Consider the following 9,184-nt stretch of genomic DNA (forward strand, 5'->3'; position numbering starts at 1 on the left):
CGGACTTGGGAGCTCATAGCAACACAAACCCTCATTCTCTCACAGTTCTGGAGGGCAGAAGCCCGGATGGGTGCCTAGGGGCCAAAGCCAGGTGCGGGCAGGGCCGGCTCCTTCCAGAAGCTCCAGGGCCGGACCCATTTCCCGTGCTTCCCCGGCGTCTGCAAGTGCCGCATCCTTGGGCCCCGCACGTCGCTCCGGGCTCCGCCTCCCTTTCACAGGGACCCTTGTGATGACATGGGGCCACCTGGATAACTCAGGGCAGTGTCCCGTCTCAGCGTCCTTAACCCTGTCTGCGAAGTCCCATTAGCTTCACGAGGTGACACCACAGGTCCCGGGATTCAGGTGTGGCGTCTTGGGGGCCGTGACCCAGCCGGCCGTGTGTCGTCCTCCCGGTCGCCTTTCTCCTTGCAGCGTCCCGGGGCAGCCCCTCCCCGGCTGCCTGCCGCCCTCCCAGCTCTGCTGTGGCGTCCCGGTCCCGCCTGTCCCATCTTTGGCCCCCCTCCCCCGGCCTCTGAGCTCCACGTTGAGAGGCCTTCTTCTGTGGCCCCCAGCGGTGGACCCCGACGCCCAAGCAGCCGCTGACGAGCCCACCCCGGACTCGGGGCCTCTCGGGGCTGCTGTTTTCTTGTGTTAACCGGGGGCGGGCAACAGGCGCCTCCGCCCTGGGTGGGCGTGCCGCTCAGAGGTGGGCTTGGCTCACACGCTCTCCTTCCTCCAGTTCCAGAAGTTCCTGAGTAAAGTGGAGGAGACGTTCCAGTGCATTTGCTGCCAAGAGCTGGTGTTTCGCCCCATCACAACCGTGTGCCAGCACAACGTGTGCAAGGTGAGAGGGGCGGCCGCGGGCCAGGCCGGAAGCTGCCGAAGGGACGGCGTGACCTCCCACTGCCCCGCGCCTGCCGCCACCCCCTGGCACGGGGGCTTTGCTGCCACGTGCTCCAGGCGCCCAGGCTGCCCAGGGCCTGGTCGTGGCTGTCCAGGTGGCCTCCCGGCCTTTGTCCCGGGCTCCCGTCACCCCCCTGCCCTGCACCTCATCCTCCCGTGCCTCCAGCGTGCCACAGAGTAAAACCGGGGACCTAGGCCGCCGCTGCCCACCTCCCTGTGGCCTGAAGCCATAGGGGCCCTGTGCCTGTCTCTCCAGCAGGCCCTCGCCTGCCTGCCTTGGGAGTGTTCTCTCGTCCCCCCTCCCCTGGAACATTCTCCCCCAACCCCCACCATGGCTGTGGGTCCGGGGCGGGAAGGGCGGGCAGGAGGGAGGGCTTCCTAGTGGAGGCAGCATTCCAGGTAGGCAGAGCGGCAGGGGCAGGAGCCTGGACGGGCAGGCAGCGGGGGGCCTCGAGGGGACGAGGGGTGGGAGGTGGGCCCGGAGGGTAGTCCGTCTTAGGAGGGTGGGCGGGAGGGGAGCCTGGGAGGGGCCGAGACAGGGTGGGCCGGGGGCGTTTCAGGCACTGTGGGGGGGGGGGGCCTACCGGCATCCCTGGCCCCGCCCACTCGGTTCCCCGAGGCACCCCCAGTCCTGACAGCTACAGCTGTCCCCGACACCACCCAGTGTCCCCCGGAGGCAGAGTCGCTCGGTGGGGTGCACCGGTGAGCGTGGTCGTTCTGCCGCGTCTTCTGGTCAGAGTCGGTTGGTAGGGACTTCTGTGCGGCGCAGGCAGGCAGTTTGAGAACAGGCTGTCCCTGCCTCCCGAGCGCCCTGCCCTGGCTGTCTGAGTTGCGGGCCTCCTTTCTCGCCTTCGGGCCATCTCCGTGCAGGCCTCAGTGTTAGCTGTCACGCCAGGGGAGGGGCTCAGACCTCCAAGCAGTGTGGCGGGTCAGTCCCTTCACTTTTCCGTCCTTGGGCCCCGCTGCCCTGCCTCGTGGCCCGATCGGTGCCTTCAGCCGTGTGGCCGGGGAGAGATGCCCCGTGTGCCCCAAGCAAGGCTCTGCCCCTCCCAGCTGTGTGGCCTTGGAGAGCCACCCGGCCCCTCTGAGCCTCAGTTGACTCGGTGCAAAGGAATGGAGTGACACCTTCAGACTCCAGGTGACAGGTGCTGCGGTGGGCTCCGGGTCAGGCCACAGAGAAGGAGCGGATGGTGGGGGGTCTGGCAGCGAGCCTCGCCGTGGAGCCGGTGCGGTGGGTGCCGTGGACGGACAGGCTGCTGATCCCTGGCAAGAACCTCAGCCTCGGGGGGGGGGGCGGGGTGCTACAGGAAGGCGGCCTTGGCCCCCACGTCCTAGCATCTGATTTTGGTTTATTTTGTTTTCTTTGACGTCTACTCGTTTTTGGGAGAGAGGGAGAGAGAGAGAGAGCGCGCGCGCGCGCACGTGTGAGCCAGTGGGGGAGGGGCAGAGAGGGGGGAGACCCCGGATCCAACGTGGGCTCGATGGCGGGGCCTGAACTTACAAACCGTGAGATCATGACCTGAGCCACAAAGTCAGTCCACCGACTGAGCCACCCAGGTGCCCCTGATTTTGGTTTTACTTGATTGAAAAATTATCTTATTGTCGTAAAATGCCCACCGTGTAAAACTTGCCTTATTCACCATCTCCAAGCGCACAGCTCTCTGACATCAGGCACACCCACGCTGTCATGCAGCCACCCCCACCCTCCATCTCCAGAACTTTCCACCTCCCCAGACTGAGACTCTGTCCCCATGAAGCACGGACTCCCCGCCCCCTGCCCCTCCCCTGGCTCCCACCGTCCGCTCTCTGTCCCTGTGGACGGGACTCCTCTGGGGACCCCCTGTGCGTGGGGTGACGCGGGACGAGTCCTTCTGTGTCCGGCTCCTGTCACTGCACACGGTGACCACCAGGTCTGTCCACGCGGCAGCAGGCGGCGGGACGTCCTTCCTCCCTGAGGCTGGATGATATCCCAGCGTGTGTGGATGGACGCTTAGGGTGTTTCCATCTTGTGGCCGTCGTGAACAACGCAGCAGTCCACAGCCGGAATTTTGAGCGTGGACCCGAATCTTAGTCGTGTTTTTCGTCCCCGGAATCAGGGCCGTAGACCTTACTGGCAAGGATGCGGGAGTTTTGCGACTAAGACGGGAAGCCTCAGGCTGCGCACGGCGGTCGGATGTGCCGTGGCACCGGCAGGCTTTCCCCTGTGTCGAGTTTGTCCTTTCCCCCAGGCGCCCGACGCCATCCGTCGGGTACACGCCCACCAGTGCTCGCATCCCTGTGTGCGGGGTCCCGGCCGGGGGCCTGGCAGCTCCGCTTGTGAGAGCGGGCGGCTGGCTCTCCCGGGCTGGTCCGCTGCTCCGCTGTCCCCACCCGGCTTTCTTCTCCAGCGGTCGCTCGGTTGAGAATCGAGTTGGAACCCAGACGGAAATCTGGCTCAGGGCCGGAGATCCTTCCTTCCCTTCCTCCCTGTCTCCCCACCAGCACACGTTTATGGAGCACGTGCTACACGTGGGGGTCCTGTGCTTGGTGCTGGTGGGGACTGTCTGGTCCGTGTCCCGCGAGGACATTCGTGGAAGATGATTCCCGGAAGGGGAAGGTGCCATTTTAAGACGGGGGGGGGGGGAGGGTCTGGCTTCAGCTCAGGTCCTGATCTCACGTTCGTGAGTTTGAGCCCAGCATCGGGCTCAGTGCTGACCGTGCAGAACCCACTTCGGATCCTGTCCCCCCTCTCTGCCCACCCCCTGCCCCCGCCAGCTTGTGCTCTCTCAAAAAAAAAAAGACAGGTAGGGTGAGGGCCGCTTCTGACATTCGAGGGTCATCAAGGAAGGGCCCTCTGAGGAGGCGGTCCGAGCCGAGGTGTGAGTGCCAGGAGAGCCAGAGGACAGAGCTGAGGGGCAGCACGACCTCAGTACCGAGGCCTGGAGGCCGGGACGAGCTTGGAGTCCGTGAGGAGCCCCGGGGAGGCCAGGCTAGAGGTAGAAAGCGAGACCGACGGTCAGGAGGGGCCTCCGGACCCTGTGAGACGTCGGTAATTGTCGCCGGCTCCGTCCTGGGGACGCGGGCGGCTGGCTCGGACGGTGCCGCTCACCCCGCTCTGTCTTGCAGGATTGCCTGGACAGATCCTTCCGGGCGCAGGTGTTCAGCTGCCCGGCCTGCCGCTACGACCTGGGCCGGAGCTATGCCATGCAGGTGAACCAGCCGCTACAGGCCGTCCTCAACCAGCTCTTCCCCGGCTACGGCAGCGGGCGGTGATCCTCAAACGCTTCTCGCCGGTAGTGTTTTTTTTTGGAAAAAAAAAAAAAAAAAAACAACAAAAAAAAAAACGTGTCACAGGGGTCTTGGCCCCCTCTTTTGTTTTTAGTGGGCTTAACTTAAACAGGTAGCTTTTCCTCCACTCCCAAAAAAGCCTCGTCTTCCTGGTTTTGTTTTGTTTTGTTTTGTTTTGTTTTGTTTTGTTTTGTTTTGTTTTAACCTACACATTTCCCGGAGTTTGTATTACGGCTTGAAGAAAGAAGGAAAGAAAGTTGGACTTCTCAGTGTTGTGTTTTGGTTTTAGAAAAATACAAAGCCTGCAGTTTATCAGCAGAACAACAAACACAAACAATTTTTTCCGAAGATGGAATTCAAAACGCCTTGGCGCGAAGGCTGCTCGTGTTCCCGGCGCCAAGTTCCAGAAGTTCCCGCCGCCGCCGAGCCAGAAGGCGCCCGGCCGCCCAGAACAATCTTTTTCAAGGTGCGTGGCTTCGGCCTCCGAAGTTGAAAGCGAGCGCATCTCCCTGACCGCGCGTCCTGCCGCCTAGAAGCCAGCAAGGCAGCGCCTGCTGGCGGCCCGGGGGTGGCCGGCCCCGCCGTCACCCACGGGGAGGGTGACAAGAAGCGAGGAGCCCCCTCCGGCCCCGAAGCCATCCCCCAAGTTTGCTTTCACGTGGCAGCTGCCCCACGCGGAGCCCTCCTCCCCCGGGGTGAGCGGACAGGAGTCGCCCCGAAGCCGCCGCCCCCGGACCTCCGCGCGGGGCTGGGCGGGCGGCCGAGTGCCCGCTGTCTCGTCTGCCGCGCCACGGAAGCGGACGTTCGAAGCCATGTTCAAGTGCCTTTGGGTCTTTTCTTCTGTTGGAAACTTGGGGCTCTCTTTTTAGCACTGAATTGTCGAAAATGCCAACCAGATCCTAAAACTGTGGTTAACCTGTTCTTCCCGATAGCGGGTGAGTGTTTGGGGGAGATTTCTTTTTTGTCCATCCTTTCCACTGAATTTTCAACTCCCCGATCGAGAATTCTAAGAGGGAATTTTTTTTAAGTACTTTTTTTCTGAATGAAATTTTTTTGTAGTTATTGTATATGTACCAAGAAAACTATAACTTAGGGTTTGGTTGTGTTTCTGGTTTTGTTTTGTTTTCTTTTTTGGTTTTGTATTTTTTTGGAATGATTTGTTAATTTTTCTAACTTTACCAAAGTTTGCAGCTTTTACCTCAATAGAACAGGAATATTTTAAATCCCATAACTGCAGACAAACTGGAGTGGTATCGTTTTAAAAAGTCTTTCTTTTTTCCTTATTATTAGGTTGTTAATGTATTAGGAAGAAGCAGCGAAATCCTGTGTAGGCTTTTTCTAAACAGTTCAATATTCTTTGTCCAAATTTTAGATTCTTGGAATAAATGCCTTTTACAGATGCGTTGGGTTGTGTCTTCTGTCGGCAAATGGTTTTGTGGTCTGCCAGGCGGGGACCTCTTCGGTTCCCCGTATTTCACGTTCTGTTCACGAAAGCCCCAGGAAGACAGGCCTGGCAGGTGGCATCCGTCCCCTCCAGAGGAGAGAACGGACTGACGACAAGGCGGTGTGCCGTGATCGGGCTGGGACTTTTACAGGGCCCGCCAGCCCGAGCCAAGGGGCCACATCCAGCCTTCCGGCTTGGAACCAGGGCTCACTTCCTGCCCCCCAAGGTCAGTGGTACTGTTCCCGTTTACGTGTGAGGAAACGGACAGCCACCCCCTCCATTAGGAGCTCGGCCTGAAGTCACATGATCCTAGAGAGGTCTCTGCGGGCCAGGGGGCTACTGGCGGCCTGACACGCTCTCTTGTCTCCAGCAGAAGTTGGAGGTCAAGGATGGTGACGGGTTAACCGTCAACTACAGGGAAGGGCTCAGCTGAATCCTGCAGAGGGAAGAGTTTCCGTCCACCTGGTCCCCACACCTCTCCTTGACGCGGCGGCTCTGACTTAATAGCCAGGAAGACGTTCTGCCCCGTTTGGTCCTCGCGATGCATCAAGCGTGCCCTTGAAAGCACGTCGGGTGGGGGCGGGGCAGAGAGCTAAAGGGGCCGGGCCGCCTCGCGGGGCGAGGGGAATGTTCTAGGTTTGCTGATGGTTGTGCTCCTCTGCGGAAATACTCCAGTCCTTTGAGTTGTAACACTTCTTGCGTGGGCCATTTTCGTGGTGCGTCAAATGTCAAGTGTGAACGCGCAGAGGAAGCGCCCCAGACGTGCCCCAGGCCGGCCCCCCAGCCCCCAGGGGCAGAGCATACGGAGGTGGGTGCGTTGTCGAGACTGTTGGCTTTTTGGACGTTCCTCTCATTTTAAAAGTTACGAACAACGTCTCTTGTTAAAAATTAGCGAAACCCTGTTTGGGGCGCCTGGGTGGCGCAGCCGGTTAAGCGTCCGACTTCAGCCAGGTCACGATCTCGCGGTCCGTGAGTTCGAGCCCCGCGTCGGGCTCAGGGCCGACGGCTCAGAGCCTGGAGCCTGTTTCCGATTCTGTGTCTCCCTCTCTCTCTGCCCCTCCCCCGTTCATGCTCTGTCTCTCTCTGTCCCAAAAATAAATAAACGTTGAAAAAAAAAAAAAATTAAAAAAAAAAAAAAATTAGCGAAACCCAGGAAACTGTGGAAATGCCGGGCAGAAGCGATCACAATATTAGGCGTCTTTCTTTCCTGGTTTGCTTTGGTTTTTATGGTTATGTAACCGCTTTATCGAGATACACTTTGCGTTGCCCTCAAGTTCACCCATTGAGAGTGTAAAGTTAACTCGTTTTTAGTATGTTCAGAGTCCCGCGACCATCACCTTTAGTTCCGGAACATTCTCACCCTAAAAAGGAATCCCATCCCCCTCTCCCGGCCCCCACGAGCCCCCTTCCCGTCTGTGGAGGAGCCTGTTCGGGACGTTTCACATGCGTGAACTCACACCCCGCATGGCCTCTCGTGTCTGGTTCCCCCCCTGAGCGTCGTGCGTTCGGGGGTCTTCACATGGGAACACGTGTCACTGTTTCACTCCTTTTAAAGGCTGAATAGGGGCGCCTGGGTGGCGCAGTCGGTTAAGCGTCCGACTTCAGCCAGGTCACGATCTCGCGGTCCGCGAGTTCGAGCCCCGCGTCGGGCTCTGGGCTGACGGCTCAGAGCCTGGAGCCTGCTTCCCATTCTGTGTCTCCCTCTCTCTCTGACCCTCCCCCGTTCATGCTCCGTCTCTCTCTGTCTCAAAAATAAATAAACGTTAAAAAAAAATTAAAAAAAAAAATAAATAAAGGCTGAATAATATTCCATTATATGGATTAACCACCCGTTTTAAAATCCACCCGGTTGACTTTGTTGTGATCTTTTTTTAAGTTTTTTATTCACTTTGAGAGAAAGTTTACGTGAAAGTGAGGGGAGGGGCCGAAAGAGGAGAGAGAGAATCCCAAGCAGGCCTTGCATCGCTGTCAGCACAAAGCCTGACCCGGGCTCGAACCCATGAATGATGAGACCATGGCCTGAGCTGGGATGAAGAGTCAGACGCTTAACTGACTGCCCCCACCTGGTTGACTTCATTTTTCCTAATACTTTTTTTCTCAGTTTATTTATTTTGAGAGAGCAAAAGAGAGAGAGAGAGAGAGAGAGAGAGAATCCCAGGCAGGCTCCGAGCTGTCCGCACAGAGCCCGATGTTGGGGCTCAAACCCACGAACCTCGAGATCATGACCTGAGCCGAAACGGAGTCCGATGCTTTACGGACCGGGCCACCCAGGCATCCCGAGCTGAGTTTTTAACGTAAACCTCCCTTCTTTTATTCTACCCTGGGTTATAAAATTGGCTCGTGATCCCTTTGGAACATTTGAAAACTGGATCTATGCGGAAAAAAAAAAGTCAAAAGACCTACTGCCTCGTGCCGGTTTTCTCTTCATTTCCGTTCATTTCCCGAGTTACCACTCTGTCTAGCACCTTAGGAAACGAACAGATGTGAGCGGTGGTCTGGCGTGTGCATATTCGTGTGTGTGTTCAAAAATGTGAAATCTACACGGACGTCCAGTGATATATACTTGGAGTGAAATGGAACGTTGGGATTCCTCCTCTGAATGTACTTCTAAAAAGGAATTTTTTTTTTTTTTTTGAACACACAGGAGATGGCTTTCCAACCGTCTCTACTTATGCATTAGACTGGCCTGTGTGTGGGAGGGGAGTCCCAGCCCTGTACCTTGCCCTTTTGGGGAAGATGAAGACCAGTTAGAAATGAGACCCCTCCAGGGCCACCTGGGTGGCTCAGTCGGTCAGGTGTCTGACTCTTGGTTTTGGCTCAGGTCACGATCTTCTGGTTCATGGGTTTGAGCCCCACGTGACGCTCCATGCTGCGGAGCCTGCTTGGGATTCTGTCTCCCTCTCTCTCAGCCCCTCCCCCGTTCATGCTCTGTCTCTCGCTGTCCCAAAAATAAATAAACGTTGAAAAAAAAAAAAATAAAAAAAAATAAAGTCTCCCTACACAAGATAAGAAAGTTGGCAACCTATTTAGGTGCTCTAATTAAAAAAAAAAAAAAAAAAGGATTTCAGAGTCTGTGAAATCCAAACACCTGATATTTACGGTCTTAGAGGATAAACTTGGAAGTAGAATGGGGGGGGTGGTGAGTGGGGGGGAGGATCCCCTCCATTATTGCATCGTGGATGCCGCGTTGCCATGATCAAATGCGTTTGTCTTTCCCACTGGTTCGGGAGTTCCTTGGGGGCAGTTACTACTTGGCATCTTTAAAATTAAATTTAAACTACACCAGGAATGTATGAATATAGTCCCATGAGAATTGAAAACCTCCCTGAACAGATTCACATCCCCACTGACTACTCTTTTTAGCAGTGCGGATCTATCCCCTCTCCAAAGGTTTCCTTTTCTCCATTTCAGGGCGGCCTTTCTGTGTGCCTTGACACGGATGCGTGCCCTTAGAAACCACACGACACTGGTCTCTGTGTTTGTGTCCATAACGTCGGTTGCTGGATACAGAGTTCCGGACCATTCTGCAGCTTGCTCACCAACGTGTGTAGGGGATGGATCCAGGGCTGGGCATGCAGACCCACCTCTTGT

General features: G+C 57.0%; 1 protein-coding gene across 2 annotated transcripts in view; it reads left to right on the forward strand.

The window, feature by feature from the left end:
* UHRF1 (ubiquitin like with PHD and ring finger domains 1) overlaps positions 1-5,551 on the forward strand; it is a 34,241-nt gene extending 28,690 nt beyond the window's left edge. For both annotated transcript variants that reach the window (XM_045491622.1, XM_045491621.1), the window contains 2 exons: positions 719-823; positions 3,988-5,551. In XM_045491622.1, the coding sequence (XP_045347578.1) occupies positions 719-823; positions 3,988-4,134 (252 nt within the window). In that variant the 3' untranslated portion in view covers positions 4,135-5,551. The remainder of the gene's footprint in view (positions 1-718; positions 824-3,987) is intronic.
* The last annotated feature ends 3,633 nt before the right edge of the window (positions 5,552-9,184 follow it).

This window comes from Leopardus geoffroyi, chromosome A2 (genome assembly GCF_018350155.1).
Source record: "Leopardus geoffroyi isolate Oge1 chromosome A2, O.geoffroyi_Oge1_pat1.0, whole genome shotgun sequence".
Taxonomy (NCBI): domain Eukaryota; kingdom Metazoa; phylum Chordata; class Mammalia; order Carnivora; family Felidae; genus Leopardus; species Leopardus geoffroyi.